This window comes from Mastigoproctus giganteus, chromosome 2, assembly GCF_048544385.1.
Source record: "Mastigoproctus giganteus isolate SK-2022 chromosome 2, ASM4854438v1, whole genome shotgun sequence".
NCBI lineage: Eukaryota > Metazoa > Arthropoda > Arachnida > Uropygi > Thelyphonidae > Mastigoproctus > Mastigoproctus giganteus.
The window spans coordinates 17,727,854-17,749,387 of record NC_143576.1 but is presented as its reverse complement, the minus strand read 5'-3'; the positions used below and the strand labels follow the sequence as shown (position 1 = coordinate 17,749,387).

The following is a 21,534-nucleotide window of genomic DNA, read 5'->3' as shown; positions in this document are numbered from 1 at the left end:
CTTCAAATGTACGTGCTCAATTTCAGTTAGTTTGCCTTGTATCATTATTAAAATAAACAGAAACCAACAGTTTCATTTATATTGTTTTGTATGAACCACAATATTACATACAGGTACTGCTACACAATATGCTGCCCACATATATACAACAGTAAAACTGTTATAATGACCGTGGATTATTCGAAATGCAATGACTGCTACTACATTTTACAGGTTTTATACGTGGAAAATTTTGATAGCATGCCTACTTTGAAAAGGCTACTAATACTGACTACAGTCAAATGCTGTTACAATGAACTTTTATACTGTTATTTTCCTCAAGAAATGTTGCCTAGAGGTGTAATTCATGTCATTCTGATTCATACAATGAGTTATTAAGATAGCATAAAATATTGTATTTCCAAACAACCTAGGATGGGTAGTTGCTTGGCAATGGGGATATTTATTGCAGTGCAAAGAAACTATAATGAGCTAACAAGTGAAAACAAAGTGACATTGCTAAGGAGTACTGGATTACACTGTCAATCTTTCCTACACATTTAAAAGTCATAAGACTACTGAAAAGGATGTAGAAACCAGAAATTAAACTAAGAACAGGAAGAGGGTTCAGGAGCAAAGCTTGAGAATTTAGAAAGCTGCTTTGCAGATGCAGAGAAAACAATACTTGACTTTTGGGGCCCCATTCTGAAAGGAAAAAGCAGACCAAATTACTTTAAAATAGGCATGGATTTTGAGTGCCCTAATGGGTGTTTTTCAATGTCTAACAATGACAAGATCAGGTCACTATGTGAAGCTATATAGTGAAACTGATTAGTTAGTATTGGTAATAAGATGGTATGATGATGCAAGGAAACAAACTTATTCTGGAGAGGAAGAAAAAGAAGAAAAAAAAAAAAAAAAGGAAAAGAAAAAAAAGCACCTCTTATTATTGTAATAGTCCAAACTGAATAGAAAGTGTGAAACAATTTCTTAAGAACTAGTGCACATGCAATTCAACCTAGCAAATCAGGTCATTTCGGTGCTACAGTTAAATCGTTAGTTCTTATGAACAACCACAATTATTCAATTCAGATCTTCTCATAGTTGCAACAGTACCTCCACTACACTGGGAGTATTTATTTTGAAAATTACGCAGCTGTCGACCATGTTTTCTTCAAATATGACTATGCTTTGGTAAAAGTAGCATTACCAGTGAAATGCTAATTGGACATAAACAAAGGCACATACAAAGAACACTGCTGGGTATCCTGACACATCTATCTGAAGTGATAGGATCTTTGTTATTCCTACTTGGGGGTGAGATTAAGTTAACTGTAAGTACTGACTTGTTTTATCAGCATCAACTATTCTTCTCAGTTAAATGGAATAAATATTACACACCCAAATGCCATCAATCTTCCAATACCCTGCCATACTGTGTTAGCTGTATCATTCAATGCTCCCACTTGAACTCCATCCTCTCCTTCTTTACTCATTAGCTGCTACAGCATTAATAATTTCTTAATCCAGAAGGAATTTCATACAGTATTGAACATTACATGTTTAATACTGTATTTTACTGCACTTCAGTTGTATGGAGCAGAAGAACATGAAATTTTGTTGTGTTGTATAGTAGCAATGGAAACTGATTGAAGCTTATTCGGAGGACTGAAGAGTACCTGAGTACCATCACTGGAAGTTCATATGGTATCTCACCGATTTTTGTCATGCTCAACAGGTGATGATGCTGGAGTCTGCAATCAATGGCTCCTCAGTTCCAAGTGTTCAAATGCACAAACATCTGGAGGTTGTTTTTGAATCCAAGCTATCCTTCACTGAGCATGTTAACCTCATAAATTCGAGGCTGACCTCACTGCGTTGGGTCGCCAAGTAACAGCTGCTCCACACCAACGACCCACACCTGGTAAAAAGGTACATCGTATCAAACCTATACCTGACAGTACTATATGCTTCAGAGATATGGGCCTCAGCTACCAATTCCAACCTTAAAAGGATATTCCCGGTAGGATTCTGGCTGTTAAAATGAGCCAACACCAAACTCCACCTTCCTCCAGCTCTCAGAGCAGAGTTAGCAGATGCCTTTCAATTGCAGGCTTTGATCATACACAGGACACATTCAAGATGGCCATGGGTAAAATCACTGAGCCAAATTTCTGGAATCACTGCACTTACCGCATTCCTCTCCCTTACTTCTGGTCTTCAGCACGTCTGCTAGCAAACCATAACCAGCTAGTACTAACCGACAGATTCCTGTCAAAGCAAATGTTGCCTTCACTGCAAGCGATTGACAGTGACTTCCAAGGAGTGGTCAACAACAAAAAATACAGAAAGAGAATCTTCGCTGAACTGAAAATTTAGAACTGTGCTTTTGCCTGCAATAGTCTCAATGTATATTATATAACGTGTATGTATTTCTCATATAGATCTCTTTGTATGTGCATCTGTTGTCTGTACGAATTGTAAACTCCTGGCACCACCATGCCACGACAGGACTAATTGTATGTAGGTAATACTAAAATTAAAGATTAAAGAAAATCCTGATTGTGCATCTCTAAGATATGAATCTTGTAAAGATTGCAGGACATCATGCCCTTTATAAGGTTTACATTTGACTTTTAAAAAAATTAACTTTTTTTCATAGTAGTCGGCACTGTAAATACAACTTAGGTGGAGCTTTTCAACAAGTTACTTCAATGGTCATAAAAGGGAAGAAATACTTCATGCAGCATTAATAAATGAAAGCAAGACAAGCTTCCTTATTAGAAGAGTTAATTTTGCTATATTGTTGATTAAAATGTTTTAACTGACAGTAAATACCATCAGACTAAATAAGTTACACCAGAAAGTCACATACAGTTGAAAATACCAGTTCAGTGGATGCTGTGCATTATTTCTGAAGTCCTGTTAAATTGAGGGTTTATTATAATTTTGTTTACCTAATAATCTTTTTGAGCTAAGAAACCATTTCAATGATATTCATAACTTAAGCTTTAAAATTTTACAAACATGATAATTTTAAATTAGAATTATAAATCATGAACATTTTTCAAAATAAGTGTTTGCATTTTGTAACCACCTATATGATTGCTTTTCAGTAATCAGAGCACTATCTTTATAAACTTAAAATGACCCAAAATACATTTAAAATTTGTACAGTAAAGTTATCTTCAAAAATTTGAATCCTTTTACTTTGTTCATAATGTCACATTTACAATTAATCTATCTTTAAGACTGAACTTCAAAAAAGAAATGAACAAACACAATCAATGGTTTCCTCTGAAGAATTTCTGAAAATCTGTGTGAGACAGGCTCATCATTAAAAATGTTTCTATGATAGATTAAACAATTTCTTTCTAGTGGTAGCACAAAATATCACTAAAACTTAACTCTCATTGTATGCCCTGTCACCACATATAAACATGTCACTGCTACTGATCTGCTCAACAGGATGTTACCACAGTGAAAGTTGTTCAAGGTTTCAATGAAGACTGTATTTTTCTGCAAGAAAAGTGCTTTTTGATTTGGGCTCAGTGATGAATTACATGTAATTCATCATTGTAACTTACTGTACCGGCCTAATTGATTTTTAAAATACATGAATAATTGTAGAGGTAAAATATTTGAGTACCATCCTTATATTTCTGCTATTTATGAAATAGGAGAAGAAAAGAAAAACTTCTGTACCCCTGATGGTGTTTAACCATCAGGGGTACAGAACTTTTACTTTTACTGTTTACAGTTGTAAATCTAAACTGAGTGAAGAATCCTTGGAATAATTAAAATTCTTTTATATGAAATATGTACATGATTGAATAAAAAAAATCAATTGACATTGGCATTGAATTAAAAAAAAAAAAAAAAACAAAACCTAATATGGTAACTATAATACAAACTATTTCAAAATCAATTCTGACACCTAATATTAAAACAGCTTTATCTTCTGCGATCCATTACCTCCTTTAACCCAGTTTCTATAATTTTTAAATCATCCAAGTCATCTTTAAGAATTCCAATTAAATGAGATATGCCTTCCTGTTGGTATTTCAGGTGCTGAAAATAATTTAAAAACAGCACTTTATATAATTTAATTTTGATCTTTTTAAATCCACTAAGCATAAATTATATTAATGGATTTATGAACAATGCTGGTCAATAATTATGTATAATACTATTGAACTAGAGTTGCAAAATATAATACAGTGGACTCCTGATTATACACCATGGTTTAAATTTTCCTGAACAGTAAAATACTGAGATAATCCATGCATTTAAAGAAAAACTGATGTGACAAAATCTCAAACTGATTTATACATATATTCACAAAAGTATACTACAGTGTGAGATTTCAAAAGAAATTTAACAGAAATATAATTTTTGAAAAAAAAAAAAAAAAAAAAAAAAAAAAAAAAAAAAAAGGGAAAACAATGAAGTCTGCTTTTTTCCTTTTGTTATTCCTGCATATATCAATATATAAACTGAACCATAATTTTTCCAGTGAGAGTGGCAGATCCTTTTTGGTGGTCCATGTAGTTGGATAGAGATTCATTACAGTCAACACTTCAGCACCTTTTTTCACGTTTACTGATAAGTGAGGTTTTTGTGTTCGATTGAGAGAACAATCATTTTCCATTTTAGCGTGATGGTTACACAGATGTAAATTAAAACAAAACTTGTGGAATAAAGTTAAAATTAACCATACAGTAGTAAAATTGAATGGTTACTGAAATATGACTGAACTATCACAAGTGAGTTATTAAGCAAAAAGTAAATGTCTTGATGCACGCAGTGAGAAATTCAGAGGTTCTATCTACAGGAACTTTACAAAATGTGAACAAACAATGCCTATAAAGGATTCCATATGTTTCTTTTTATTATCTGATTCAGACTGATTTAGGCCTCCACAGACTTAGAAACATGGTTAAAACAACCCAAATAGTCTGGCCTCAGATAATAAATGGTTTACTGCATTCTGTTCATGTACTGGTAAATATATGTATATGACAGAAAGAAAAATCTATGGATGATATCAGAAATGTTTTAGCATTTCGTAATGGATGTTATATATTCTTATAGTAGCAGCCAAAGATAAAGTAAAATTCTAAATTCTTTCTTGGTGAGTAGTTTACTGTATGGCAAGTGATCATCTAAGAAGAGATCTGACTGGGCATCTGATTTTAGTTTTTTTGGAAGAGGAATTGGTCATATATGAAAAGCTGAAAATCTTTCTAAGATTCCTTTTTTGGCTCTAATGTCTATTATATTACTTTATTAATCAGAGCCAAATTTTATTTGGCCCTGATGTATAAAGTAATACAATACTCTATTTTTGCAGGTAGTGATGTTCCACGATGTTATCCCATTACTGAAAAGTTAGAGAATAGCACCTAGAGTTCCTAAGCCTTGTTTTGAACATTCACTGCTGCTATATATATTTGGGATTGTAACATACTGTCAGAACGTGGAAATAGGTAAAAAAAAAAAAAAAAAAAAAAGAGAAAAAAAAAAAAAAAAAGAAAAAAAAAAAGAAAAAAAAGGGGGGGGGGGTATATTTTGTTAAATTGTTACTGCACAAATAATGCATCTGATGTACATGCTGCTTCACTGAGTGACAAATGACACAGCAAAAAACATCTGTTGTGTAAAGTAGCCTTGCAACTGGTATCTGGGCTACTCTAAAACTAGAAAAGATGAAATGGAAATAAATGTATAGAATAGCAAAATTATTTTTGTCAGAATTAAAAGTAAATTATGCATTAATTAAATTTATAAATGAATAAATTAATGGCTGGACATGCATTAATGTAGAGGGAGGGTTATGATTTTAGCAGGAAAGGCAAAAATATTAACAGTATAAAGAATTTGAAGGTTTAAAAAATAGGAATATATTAAAATAATAATGCCCATTAATACAACTAAAATTAAAAGATAGATTATCATGACTATCAGGGGACTAAAGTCATCAATCTATCAGGAACACAGCAGTCAACCTCAACAGAAGAAGGAATATAAGGTTTAAAATTGAGTAGCAAATGGCTAATAAAATATTTCAGAAAGTCATCCCAATGCTATGTAAATCATATATATTATTTTATTTTATTCAATAATGATTAAAATTAACCTGAATATATAACAGGATAATGTGAATTACACATAATCTCTTTATTTAAAGCTAATATGATAGTTTTTTAAAAAATGTAAAATTAAGTTATATCACAGATAAATTTATTTTATAGGAAAATGTATAAGCGCAATTATTTTCTTTGAAATGGCAGTTAAGAGACACTGTTTTCTACTCTTATGTATCTTTTGTAATAAAATTATATAACATGATTTTATTACAAAAGATTGTTTTAGGCCTCCATATTAGTCATATTAGAAGATAATATGACTACTGTATTTATAATAATGTAAAATCATGTTATGTCACAGTTAAATTTCACTTGTAGGTAAGTGTATATAGTACCGTAAATCCAAGTTATCCACGTATGAATAAACCTGCAATATATACAAACTGTGAAGATCATGCTTTTCATATTTTATCACTCACGGTGCATTGTTCATTATAAAGTTGTCCTACATGGTCAAACACTGAACTAGGAAACTTCAAAACAGTTCTACAGTGATTGCGTGATGCTGTTTAAAGAAATTGGCTTGAAAAACGAGCTTCAGGGAATTGGCACTTCCATCATGATAGTGCTACTGCTCAAATGTGAATAAATTACTTATTTTTTTCATATGAATAAATTATTTTTTTGATTAAAAAGTTTGGTGACTGAACTGATATTGGTAATTATTGGCTCTTGGGATGGATTAACTTTCTAGTAGTCCCCTTGACACTACATATAACAATACAATTCTTTTGCAACTTTTGGTAACTGCAATTGGTAATACTTCCCATGTCATGTTCTGAATAATTATCTCAGTCACTGCAAATCTGTGGCTTTTCAAAGGGGCTTTAAGCATGGGGGAGAGGAGGAATCACAACAAGCTAAATCTGATGAGTATGGTGGAGAGTGGGCCCACAGCGATAGGCTGCTTCAGATTGAACAGAAGGTATCAATTAGGTAGGAGCACTCTCATGAAGGAAGTGCCAATCCCTGAAGCCCATTTGTTCAGTGTATGACCATATAGAACAAATTTGAAAGGAACAATGTACAGTAATACCCCGAAGTTACGCGATAGGTGGGTCCGACGAAAATCGCGTAAGTCGAATTCGCGTAAGTCGGGGTAGAACTTTGCATATAAATACATATAAATTTTGCTTAATTGGGACCAAGGACTAACAAAAACACTACTTTAGAAGAAAAATATTAATAAAATTGCAGTTCTTTATACATATTAATACAAAATATGTATTAAAAAAAACAAATGACTTACGTTAAAAAGTTATTTCGATGTCGATGGCTTCATAAAATCTAACAAATTCGTCTGACGACACAGCGCGTTCTTTTTTTCACGCAGAATTTCTTCGTAGCAAGCTAATAATTTTTTTTATCCCTTGCTTTGTAGCTATAACGCGTTCTTCGTTGGAGTCTATATTTTCTAAAATTTTTAAGCCCTTTACAATTGAGCCCTTTTCAATTTTCAACCTCTCAAGTTTGCAATTGTCATGTGCTTTTCGCCGTTGCTTCATTTAGGCCTGTAGCACGTGCAATATCGCATGGTCTTTCATTTCGCTCAAAGCGTTTCACAATTTCATATTTTTTCTCTATCGACAGAGGCGGACTGGCCATAAGTCTTACCGGAGAAACCCCGGTGGGCCAGTGTGATTTTGGCCATAAACCATAGTATGAGGCCACTATAAATTTTCCTGGGTAAGAATTTTTGATCCAGTCCGCCTCTGTTTATCGATAATTGCTTTTCTTTCTCTCTGAATCTGCAGTGTCTTCACCAAGACGCTTCCTTTTCACACCTTTTAATTAAGTATTTTACTCATTTTTAGGGAATAAAGCACAATTACAAAACGAGGAGGCATGCTTGATACGCATAAACAAAGCTGCGCGCATGTAGCAACTGAATAAACAACACCATAAAGGCAGAGATACACTATTAACACCTCACATTTCTAGGGGTTACTACCATAAAACAATAAAAATCGAGTTGCGTTTCTGCTAGTGAAATCTGTTATAAACTGGTAGTAAACTCGATCTAATTGCATTTGCGATTATACCGATAGCTGGAATTTGTTGGTTTTTACGTTATTATGGTGAAATGTGTTTCCCCTTCACTGATATAAAAAACATAAAAGCAGCAAAGTTGAATTTTGTTCATCTTTCGCTCTTATTCTCCGCCGTCGCACCGTATATCGATAACATATGAAAAACGACCTTGAAGATAGTGGGCGGCAGCGTTGCCAAACGAAAAAATCAAGAACCGCGTAACTCCGAGTTCGCGTAAGTCGGGGTAGCGTAAGTCGGGGTATTACTGTACTGTGATTCACAAATTATGAAAAGCATTATGTTCATATTTGATCAAGAGTGTTTGATTTTTTTGGGATTTGAAGGGGGAGGAGTCCTCCAATGATAGTACTGGGCCTTTGTTTTTGGGTGAGAGCCATACAAAAAAGATTTATCACCAGTAATGATGGATGGATGAATGTGAGATGCAGACATGTTGTATCCCCAAATCTTGTTTTAAAATTGATTGGCAAGTCCCACAGTGAAAAACAATTTCACAAACAACTTTGTAGACAGTTAAATGATACTGATCATTCCTGATCAGATCATAATTGAAACACTGGTTAATAAAGTGAAGGGTGATGGGGAGAGAGAACAAACTGCTGGGGATTTTAAGAAATGATGGGAATCATCATGGAACAAGTAAATACATGGGATGTGTCAGGGTAACTAAGAGTAACAACATGTATTCTTGCATGTAACACCAATTCTAGGAGTATAGTAAATAAATTTGATGAATTTCAGGTGCTGGTCAAGACACCAAAGGCAGATATTGTTGGGGTACCAGAGACGTGGTGTCACACAGATATAAGGAATGCAGAATTGGAATTTGGGTAGTACAATGTGTACTTAAAGGATAGACAGGATATAGGAAGGGAGGGGGTTAGTTCTGTTAGTTAAGAAACACAAAATTTAAGGCACAGCATCCAGTTGACATGGGTAGACAGCACAGTGTTGAGTCAGTTTGGTTTGACATAAGCACTGGGAAAGCAAAATTGAGAATAGGAGTGTGTTATAGATCTAATGACTCTGATGAGTACAACAAAGAACTGTACAGAGAAGTAGAGTGGGCCAGTAAATCAGAATGTCTTATAAGGGGGCATTTAACTTTCCAGATATTGACTGGAACTTGTGGTTGGTCACTCACACACTAGCAAGACTTTTGGGGATTTATTGGATGATTGTTTTCTACAATCATCAAGCACGTTTGAGAGGCAACTAACGTGCAAGAGGCAATACTCTTGATCTGATTATCAGCAGTGATTATTTATGCATTAAGAATTTGCAGATAAAGGAACCACTTGGCAACTGATCACAATGTACTGATCTAGCATTTACTTAAAGATGTAACTACTATCAAGGGTAAACGGAAGGGTTTTTGCTTTTGTAAAGTTGACTACAGTAGCCTCAGACAGTTTTTAAATTCTATACAGCGGGATCAACTAATGACTTTACCAACAGTGAATTCTAAATGGGAAGCCTTCAGGGACTTAACCTTGGAGCCTACCGGGCTTTTCATACCAACTAAGAAATACTGTTCAAGGTTTAGGCCTAAATAGATGTCAGATGAATTAATTAGGCTCGTGGCAGAGAAGAAAATGCATGTAAATTAACAGGCGACAAAGAAGCCTATGGCAGATATAAGCTAGCTTGTAAACAAGTCACAAAGGAGGTTAGGCAGGCTAAGACAGATTATGAGAAATATTTGGGCAAGCATGCAAATAAAAATGGCAAAGAGTTCTTTTCTTACGCAAACTCTAGAAGGAAGGGAATGAATTAGATTGGTAAACTTGATATCAATGGTTCAAACATTCAGGTAGCTGACAATTTACATTCACACATGAGGAATTCTGTAGGGAATTGGAGGCCAGAAGCTTATCAAACTCTAACAGTGAGCCTGTAATAACTGAGAGCAGTGGAGAAGAAATTGAAGTTAAACATAAGAAAGGCACCTGGGGTGGATGGGATCTATCCAGTTATATTAAAGGAGGTGGCAAAGAAGTAAGCAAACTGTTAGCCAGAATTTGAGAGCATCGTTGGACTCAGGGGAGGTCCCCACAGACTGAATATGTGCAAATGTATCCCCAATTCACAAAGTGAGGATCAAAGGATGACATGTGAATTTACAGACCTGTTAGTTTAACTTCTGTTCTGGGTAAAATAATGGAGTCACTGGTTAAAGATGCACTGTAGGATCATCTTGACAAGGCTGCAGTTATAGTCCAGACACAGCATGAGTTTGTTAAGGGGAAGTCTTGTCTAACCAATTTGATTGTATACTGTGATGTAGTCAAAGAAACTGGATGCAAAAAATAATTTTGATTTCATATACTTGGATTTCAGAAAAGTTTTTGATACTGTTGTACATGGAAGATTACTGTACAAGTTAGCATTAGTTGAGGTATACAATGCAAGAAAGCAAGCTTATACAGCATCAGCCTAAAAAAAAACAAAAAACATCCCTCCCATTTCATCCATCCATTCACTCCAAATGCCTCTCTTGCTCAGTCCTAAATTTATTTAAGAAATCAACTTCCACATCAAGAGATGGAAGTCTGTTCCAGTAATCGACTACCAGCTGGCTAAAGGCAAATTTCCGCACATCTATTCTACAACTGTCTTTCTTCAATTTGGATCTATGCCTTCTCAGCTTAGCAATCTAAGCAAGAGGAAGAATCTCATCAGCACTGAGCTTGCTCAACTCGTTCAAGGCCCTATACACCTCAATCAGGTCACCTTGGAAGTGCCCAGACTCCAGGCACCCCTTGGTTCCCTTCTTTGTACTTGTTCTGGAAACTCTACATACTTCCTAAAATGATGCCTCCATACCTGTACTTCAGGTGTAGCCTGACCATTGCCTTGTACAACAGGATAATCAGCTACTTGTCCTGCTCTGGCAGCCCATCTGCACTGCTTAGAGAACGTCATATCTGACCGCATAATTACTCATAGGTCTTTTTCATTCTCCACTTCTCTCAGTGTAGTACAACACAATTGGTACGTTTCTCTTGGGTTACTGCTACCCATATGCAGTACTTTGCATTTGTCAATGTTAAGCTTCAGTTGCCCAACTTATGTAGACCCTGTTGCAGTAGCATGCTGTCTTTACTGTCATTAAAAACCCTGCCAACCTTTGTATCATCTCCAAACTTGGACATTAAGCCTGATATACCCTCATCAATATCATTGATGAATACAAAAAACAACGATGAGCCCAGCACTGAACACTGGGGAGCTCCATTAATAAATAACATTAGTCCACAAAGAGCAGCAGCCATTGATTACCACTCTACATCCCTCTATCCATTGTACCAACTTGTCTTTAATCCATACTGCTCTAATCTTTACACCACTTTGGGATTGGAATTTCCAATTATTTCCAATTATAACTCAAATTTCCAATTATTTTTTGCATCCAGTTCCTTTGTGACGACATCATAGTATCAAATCAAATTGGTGAGATAAGACCTCCCTTTAACAAATCCATGTTGTGTCTACACTTGTGCTGCAGTCATGTCTAGATGATCCTGCAATGTTTTTTTTAACCAGTGACTCCATTATTTTCCCTGGAATGTGTCAGTACATTTCATTAGTTTCTGTTGCACTTCACTCTAATTTGAAGCAAATTCACTGCTCAATAAAATTGCACACTAATGGGTCTATAGTTACTTATATCACCTTTTGAACCCCCCCCCTTTGTGAATGGGGATACATTTGCTCACCTCCAGTCCATGGGGACATCCCTAGTCCAAGGAAGCTCTCATAATTATGGTTAAGGGTTTGCTTACTTTCTTTTCTGCCTCCTTTAATATAACTAAATAGATTCCATCCAACTCAGGTGCCTTCTTTATGTTTAACTTCAACTATTTCTCCTCCACTTTACTCTCCATTTTTACAAAATCACTTAGCTCCCTGTTAGAGTTTGATAAACTTCTGGCATTCCCCTCATGTGTAATTGTAGATGCAAAATACTCATTCAGTTTGTCAGCTGTCTGAGCAGGATCATCAACAGTCGAACCATCAGTATCAAGTGGACCAATCTGATTCATCCCTTTGCTTCTAGAGTTTAGATAAAAGCGTTCTTTAGATAAGTAAAGAACGCTTTGCCATTTTTCTTTGCATCCTTTTCCAAATATTTCTCGTAATCTGCCTTAGCCTGACTAATCTCCTTTGTGACTTATTTACAGGCTAGCTTATATCTGCCATAGGCTTCTGTGTTGTCTATTAATTTATAGGCATCCCATGCATTTTTCTTCTCTGCCACGAGCCTAATTAATTCATCTGACATCCATTGAACCATGAACAGTATTTCTTAGTTGGTATAAAAAGCCTAGTAGCCTCCAAGATTAAGTCACTAATTAATTCAAATTGAGGAAACACAGTTGTAGAATAGATGTGCGGAAAATTTCCTTTAGCCTGCAGGTGGTTTCTTGCTGGAACAAACTTCCATCTGCCACTGTGGAAGTTGATGGCTTAAATAAATTCAAGGAAGAACTAGACAAACTTTTGGAGCGAATGGATGGGTGAAATGGGGAAGGTTTTTTTTTTTTTTTTGGCTAATGCTGTATAACCTCGCTTTCTTGCATCACATGTCACTACTAATGCTGATAGAGAGGTCTTCTATGGACAAAGCAACGAAAATGCCTGTAAAACCTTAGAAAGCTACTTTTAACATTTCATTAGTTTCTGTTGCACTTCACTCTAATTTGAAGCAAATTCACTGCTCAATAAAATTGCTCATCTAAAATGTGATCAAGTATATACTACTTTCTATTCAGCATATTCAGACTCACTGCAGATAAATTGGTGATTAATATGTTTCTATATTATGAGTCACTGAACAAGTGACAAGTTGCATCTCACCATAAATTTCAAGATACAAAGTCAGTCTCTGAACTTTTTATCACAATTTTATACTAATAAGCTAAAAGGACAGCAAAATGGGCACGTACTTAAGCCAAAAATTATTTTTTTTCATGTAGTAATGTACATTGCAAACTGGACTGGAGTTTAATCAGATTAATTGAGGAGACAATCAGTGAACTGCATTACTTTTATGGGAATTAAAACATATGTTAAGAAAATCTGTTTATTTAGACAACTGTCTAAATACAGCCTATATTTAGACAAATATAGGTTGTGTTCTATACTGGAAAACAGCACTTGCTTAAATGCATGTTCAAGAAGTCTTAAATGAAAATCCATATACAGTAAGTCATCAATTTACGTAAGCCCGAGTTATATAACAGGCCTGCGTAAATTTTTTTCCCACTCAATTTTTTTTTTTTTTTTTAAGGATTGTAAAATTTAAAAAAAAAAAAGAAAGAAAAAAAAAAAAAGCAATCAATAACGATGATAATGGCATGCACAAATTGCACTAGTGAGATATCAAGTGAATAACAAGTTTACGAAGCTTAAAAAACAGGAATGAAGAGAATATCCTGAAAATTTATGTTTCTCTTTATATGACTGAAGATTTCAGTGAAGGGCACACACATTTCACTTTAATAATGTAAAATCTGACAGAATTAGAGCTATCGGCATTATCACAAATGCAACAAGATCAAGTTTACTAACTGCTTATAATGAATTGCACTAATAGAAAATCCCAATAAACTGGAAACTGCTAATTTTTTTATTATTTTATGGTAGTGACCTCCAGAAATGTGCGTTAGTAAAATGTGAGCTCACGTGAGGTGATAAGTGTGTTTCCAGATTAACCCTGTGAAGTTCTTTACAGAAAATTTCATTTTGACTGTTATCATGGTGCCAACTAAGAGAATAAGTGAAAGGGGTACTAGTAAATCTATCAAGGAAAGGAAAGCGGATCGATTTGGATCAGAAAATTAAAATAACAAGGATGTACGAAAATGGTCAAACATTACCAAGTATCGCATGGAATTTATATTTTTCAGTGTCAACAGTGAACACAATAATAAAGGAAAAAGACAGAATACGAGAAGCGGTGAAGGGAATGGCACCAATGAATTCAACGATAATAACAAAGGCCATGAAATACATATCAGCTTTTTACAGTACAATAACATGCATTTTTTTCCCTTATATGCCACTCTGGCTACTTCACTGCTGTCCCCAGATAAAGTTTTTAATTGAACTAATTAAAAATATATAGCTATTTTCTATATATATTGTATATAACTAATTAATTGAAAAAATATATAATTAGTTTTCTTCATTCTGCTGAGGATATTATGTGGCTTTTGTAATTTTGCCGTATCAGGGATATAGTAGCAATATTTTATTAGCCATTTCCGAGTTACGTAAGAAGTCCTGGAACACATATCTTACTTATGTTGGGGACTTACTGTAATTTCTTTTTATTTTAAAAATAAAACATTTATAAAAAAAACCAAAAAAAAAAAAAAAAAAACCAATCTTACCATTTAATACAAGTTGAAGGTCATATCCACCTGATTATCAGTCTTTAAAAGAGTTTAAGATAGTATATATAAATGAAAACTTGAATAATGACTGGTGTCTATACAAAGGGTACAGAAATGAATAGATGCTTTAGAAAATGTCATCATTTTATATGAACAGTAATTTTTATTGTTATGATGAAACAGTGTTGCAATATCAATCCCATAAAGTCAAATATAATATTTAAGTTAAATGTTAAATATTTAAGTATATTTGATTAAAAATAAAAGCGAACACTAAATACTAGAGATGCCTGTATTACTAGCAAAAGATAACTGTATTACTGACAAATATAAAGTACTGCATATGGGAAGAAGTAACCCCAGAGTAATGTATCAATTGTGTGGTACTACACTGACAGTGGTAGAGAGTGAAAATGACCTGGGGGGGGGGGGGTAATTGTGCAGATGGTCTGCAAGAGTAGCTCATGGTGTCTTGTCAATGATATACAGGAATATTTTTAGCAGGGATAAGGAGGTGATTATCCTTGTATAAAGCAATGATCAAGCCACACTTTCAGTACTGTACACAAGTCTGGAGGCCTCATTTTAAGAAGGATGTAGAGCTGTTGTGTGTAAGTAAAAGAAATTTTTTTACAAACCTGTCTTATTTCCTCCTTCACTGATTCATCTAGTGAATAATGTTCTGTCTCTCCTGATAATGTCCCAACTTGGTGATTCTGCATACGAATTTGAGAAATTAATTCCTTTAAGCGCCCCTACAACAAGAAGTACACAGTTGGATAAAATTTTCTTGTAAATTAAAATAAATGTATTTCAATTTTACATTAGCAAAACAATAAAGAATTGCTGTTAATTATTACACGAAAAAAGAAATCTGGTGAAAACGATTATCCTTATTAAGAGAAAATATTTAAAATAATAAGCGTTAAATTCCACATATATTCTAATTAAAGATGTGTGAACTGCAATTAAGTGATTACAAAGCAAGGAAATCAGAAAAACGATTCTGATATTACTTTTGTTAAGTGTACATAACAAAACTGATTTTTGTGAGTTACCCTTGTGTTTTTTTTATTTATTTATTTTTTTTGGCAGTAAATTGACATGTATTTAATGATTACCAGAAGTAAGCATATATTCAGTGGCCCTTCAAATCATTCTAGATTTTCTTGAATATGGGATCAAGAAATATGAGATTTAAATCTATACGTAGTTCAATATAGAATAGCAACATTTATGTAAAGCAAACCTTGCTTGATTATGGATTTGCTGAATTCCATGTAGTCTCCAGTTACACATAAAACCAAGCAACACAGTGAATACTTACCTATTCTCAAACCATCTTCTTGGAAGACACTTCAGAGGTGGACTTATCTGGTGAACAGGATGTTAATCATGATTTCAATGAATATAGCCATGCTCAAACAATGTTCTGCATTTGCCAAACCAGTGAGAAATACAATGATGAGCCAAAACATTATGACCAGTAAGTCGTTATACAAATCAAAGCAACTGCAGGTGAACTATGGCATGTGCGTGGGTCGGGACACGGTATAAAAAACACCCGATACTAAGCTCTGTTAATCAGTATTACGCTTGTTCTTCAGATGGGAAAGGCAGTGGACTTGTTTGTTTGTTATTTTAGGAGCATTAGCAACTGAGGCCATACTGCTCCGGGATATGCGGTGGTCATTCCCTGACCTTTCCGCATCCTCCGTATTTGGTGGTGACGGGCTCGAACCCCGGTCTAATCAAGAAGCGTGTGCTACGCACTGCTGCTCCTTCTCACCTGGCTATGGAGGCGCCTCCAGTGGACTTAAGTGAGTTTGACAAAGGCCAAATTGTAATGGCCAGATGACTGGGTCAGAGCGTATCTGAAATGGCATAGCTGGTGGGATGCTCACAGTCAGCCATAGTTAGTACCTACCGAAAGTGGTCCGAGGAGTGAAAACCCATGAACCGCTGGCGAGGTGTTGGATGACCATGGCTCATCAATGCTCGAGGTGAGCAAAGGCTCTCCTGGACGGTACGTGGTAACAAAAGGGCAACTGTGGCGCAACTCAGAGGTAACTGGAATGCTGGACCTGAGAGTAATGTGTCACATTGAATCCTGCTGAAAATGGGGCTGTGTAGTCACAGGCCACTCCAAGTGCCCATGCTAACCAGGGTTCATCGGTGACAGCACCTACAACGGACACGTGAGCATCGAAACTGGACCATGAGTAATTGGAAGAAAGTCATCTGGTCCAATGAATCAAGTTTCCTGTTGCACCATGTGGACGGCCGGGTACATGTGCATCATTTACCTGGGGAAGTGATGGCGCCTGGATGCACCGCAGGACGAAACCAAGCTGCTGGCAGTAGTGTCATGCTTTGGGCGATGTTCTGCTGGAATACCCTGGGTCCAGTCATCCATGTGCCTGGCATGACATCTACCACCTACCTAAACATCATTGCTGACCAGGTACATCCTTTCATGGCGTCTTTCCCTCTGGCGGTGCTGTCTTTCGGCAGGATAATGTGCCATGCCACATCGCCCGGATTGTTCGTAACTGGTTCGTGGAACATGAGGAAGATTTCCTGGTATTGCCTTGGTCTCCAAATTCTCCAGATATCAATCCCATCGAGCATCTGTGGGATGTGTTGGATCTGCGGCATCTCAACCACGAACCTTACAGGAGTTAAAGGATCTGCTGGTTACGTGTTGGTACTAGATACCACAAGACACATTTAGAAATCTTGTAGCATCATATCCACATCTATGCCTCGCTGGGTATGAGCTGTTTTGGCAACACGTGGAGAACCAATATCATATTAGGTAGGTGGTCATAATGTTTTGGCTCATCGGTGTATGAGGACTGTTCTATAAAGAATGATCATTTTTTTCTTCGAAATATACCTTTAGTCATCATTCATATTTTGATGGCCATTTTCAAAGTAGTCCCCATTTGATGAAATATACTTACTCCAACCTTTTTTTTTTTTTTACATGTTTGAGAATTGTTTTCAATGTCTTTACAACTTTTGATGGCTGGAAACATTTTCCTCGCAGCTTCTTCTTTAACTTTTGAAATTAAAAAAATTACACGGTGCAAGGTCAGGTATGTAGGGCAGATGAGGTATGCATCTGACATTAATGTTGGCTAAGTATTCGATGGCAGTATCGCGACTTGAGGTCTCACATTGTTGAGATACAGCATCCACCCACCTTCAAGCAGTTGTGGTCATTTGCAATGAATGTAATCCCGTAAAGTGTGGGGGTACAGTTCTGTAGTAAGGTCCCATAACAGATGTACGATGTGGCACAGCATGTTGGTAAATCATTCCTTGAATATATAAAAAAAGAGAGGACCATAACCTTTCCTGCAGAAACCACAACCTTTACTTACTTTTTTCAGTGTTGGTGATGATGTAGACTTCACAGGGGCTTTGTTGCTTGCTATTATTGCTTATTATTAATGCAAATATTATTGAAATGTTCAATAATATTTGCTGGTCAAAATGATAAAACCATGTCTCATCTCCAGTTTATCACCTCATGCAGAACCTCACCATCTTCAGTAACTATACGTTGCAGTTCCCGACAAACCTCCATGAGAACTTGCTGTTGCTCAGGTGTGAGTAATACTGTAACCTAGTATGCACAAACGTATCTGTAAATAGTCATGGAGAAAACTGCACATGCTTCCTACAAATATTCTGAACATCCCAGCAGTTGTCCTCTTGTTATATGATTATCTTCTCTCATGATTACAGAAGCAGTGTTTATGGTTTCTGTGGTGACAGCAGTGGTTGGAGCTCCAGGACCGCTGACTTTTGTAATTGAATCATATTCACATTTATTATTCTCCATGAGTTTATTATTAAGTTTGCTTTCACTCACTGTACACCTGGTTGGCTAGACGGGTGTATGTAGAATTTTAAAAACATGTTTAGTTTTATAAAAATAAACATTTATATGCAGGAAAATTAAGTTTGTAATATAAATTCAGTTATTAAAAATACAGCCAAAGTCTTCAAGTACAGGAGTTCCTAAATGTATGTGTCAATAGATGGCATGTGGACTGGTAGATGGAGTGACACAATTGTGTCGGGATTCACTGTAGGCAATGGCTTTGATGCAACTCTTCCTGTTTTTCTTGTCATCCAATAGTTTGCTGGAGTTAATTTGCAGCTGGTTGAAATGTTCAATAATATTTGCTGGGAAGATGTCTCTAAGACAGACTAGGTTCGTGAGAGTCGACCTATAATGTCGATTATGTCGCTCTCTAGGTCGATGCTGAGATGATTTCTTGGACATTGGGGGAATCTATCCTATTAGTCAGTAGCTTGGATAGAGTGATAAAGTTCTTTTCCAGAATTTATTTTCCATGGTGTCATATTCATGTTTTCATGTAGTATAGATCTAGAGATGATGAATGGGTTACTATACATCCTGTTCAACCACCTCAGAACCCAATATTCAATTGCTACGAATTTATACATTCTATACCAGCTGTGATAGCTTAATGACAGAATGACTATTTACACATTCTAAACCACCTGTGAGCTGTGCTATATAGAAGCGTAGTTGCCATAAGCCTCTTTTAACATTTCATATGCTTCAGCCAATATTTCCTTGAGATGGAAACAAAATAAAATTTGAGAGCAGCATACTGTTCCTAAAGTGTCACGTCCATTATTATGTAGGAGAACTGAACAGGCACAAACTCAACCAGCCACCAAGGTCACATTGTGCAATTGCTATGTAATGCTGCTTGGTTTGGTCTTAAATTCTGCCGGTCAGCTAGAAATAGTAAGTGGTATGGTTTTTCACAAAAAAATTATGATCATTTTTTATTGAACAACCCTCATAAATGACCGTCAGGAGCATCCATCTCATCAAATCCAACACAGAACTTTTGACGTCTCATCTAAGAGTGGAATTTATTGGATCCAAAGTGGAATACATCTACCTACAGGTAAGGGCATTTTACTTTTGTATCTTTCTATGTGGAAGGGTGCAAATGTAAATGTCCTTTTTGAAGAAGTTAGCACTGGTCACAATTCAGTGAAATCTGAAGGATAGTTGCCTCACAAGAGGAATAAATTTACATCAATTCTTGTAGATTACTAAGTTCACAATATGGAAGGCCATAAGAATTTAAAGCATAAACTATTAAAGCTACAAATGAGATATCTATGGGGGGGGGTTCAAGGTGCCTGTTATTTGTTATTTGGTTTTTAGGGGCATTAGCAACTAAGGCCATATTGCTCCGGGATATGCAGTGGTCATTCCCTGACCTTTCCGCATCCTCCGTATTTGGTGGTGACGGGCTCGAACCCCGGTCTAATCAAGAAGCGTGTGCTATGCACTGCTGCTCCTTCCCACCTGGCTACGGAGGCGCCTCTTCAAGGTGCCACAACTCTGTTTTGTGTTGCAAGATGGTTATATTAAACATCCTTGATTTCTGTTTTGTGGAAGAGCAGAACTACAGGCCAGCACTATGTCAGAAAAGAATGTTAGATAGGAATTAAAACATGGTGAACACAATGCAACAAACAATTCTCCAGTCCAAATAGCAAAAGTCTTTCTACCACAACTTCACATTAAGCTATTACCAGTGAAATTTGCTAAAGGCAAAAAAAAAAAAAAAAAAAAAAACCCCAATCAATCTGAAGAGAGTAACTGATTGTTGGTATAAACTTGCAACTGGTGTTGAGAAAGTGGGTAGCTTGAATAAATTTAGGAAATTGTTCAAATTATTGAAAGGGATGGGCAAACAAATTCAGTAATTTATTTTTATTTTAACAGCTGATGCTGTACATGCTTGCTTCCATGCATCATTTTGCCATTACTAATACCAATACTATTTCATAATTTAGGATGCTTTAGTTGTTGCTTTAATGCGGCTATCAATGAAGTACACGTTGAAATAAGCAACGGTCATCCAAATAAACTGATTATGCTAGATGTACTCTTAATCATATCTGTCAGCCATTGTTGTTTGATCTGGAAAAGTCAAAGTTGTCCAGAATTCAGATCCAGAAGTAGATGAAATTCAATTAAGTGATAAATAAATACAGGTGACCCCCGAATTAACCCTGATAATTCGTTCCGGAAAAAGAGCGCTAAGTGAATCCGCGCTAAGTGAGCCCCGCATTCCCATAAGGTAACATATGTATTTGTGAGTTGCAGTCGGTGCCATAGGATATTTCCTAATCAATAATAAACGGTAGTGAAAAGATGCACACATATTGGTCAAAATATTTAATATTCAAATTTTTGTACATACAAAATATTCTGCATTACATACGCATATAATTATGTGTTAACTTAATTTTGTATCAAAATTAAACTTAAAATTCCAATTAAAATCATGAATTTAATTGATCTAAATTGATTTAATTTAACTGATGAATTTAATCACGAAAAATGTGTAGATTTTGGTTGAACTTTGGCCCTCTTCCAAATAAACTAAAAGGAGTATTAATTTTAAATCCCCCGCAGCATTACCACCCGACAATAAAGTCAACCGATCTTTCGGTGCTTTGAAACCTGGCATGTTTTTTTCTTCTTTCACATTCGTTTCCACAAAAGTCCTGCTTCATCTATGTTAAAAACTTGTTGAGAAGTATAACACATAATACCCCTCTTCAATAATTTTAACAAGATTCTTTTTTGAAAGTTTCGGCTCCGTGATCTGTACTTGCGGCTTCTCCCTGGATTTTAAATCTATTCAACCAGCTCTTACTAGTTTTAAATGGTTGCACATATTTTTTTAGGTGAGTTTTCTTCAGATCATCATATTGGCTAATCTAATCTCTCTCTCTCTCTTTTTTTTTTTTTTTATAATATTTAACTTAACTGAATTCTGCATTTGGACATTATCTTCAATAAAATTAGTTAAAAGTCTTTTCCATTTCAATCCTAATAGCCAGCCTAGCCCTAGTTGCTTGCAGTGGAACAGCTA

At 35.6% G+C, this 21,534-nt stretch overlaps 1 protein-coding gene across 1 annotated transcript in view; it reads right to left on the bottom strand.

Moving 5' to 3' along the window:
- Positions 1-522: 522 nt before the first annotated feature.
- Nup54 (nuclear pore complex protein Nup54) overlaps positions 523-21,534 on the bottom strand; it is a 180,668-nt gene continuing 159,656 nt past the window's right edge. The window contains exons 11-13 of the mRNA XM_090390364.1: positions 15,220-15,336; positions 3,955-4,050; positions 523-684 (exon numbers count right to left, since the gene is read on the bottom strand). Of these exons, the coding sequence (XP_090246490.1) occupies positions 628-684; positions 3,955-4,050; positions 15,220-15,336 (270 nt within the window). The 3' untranslated portion in view covers positions 523-627. The remainder of the gene's footprint in view (positions 685-3,954; positions 4,051-15,219; positions 15,337-21,534) is intronic.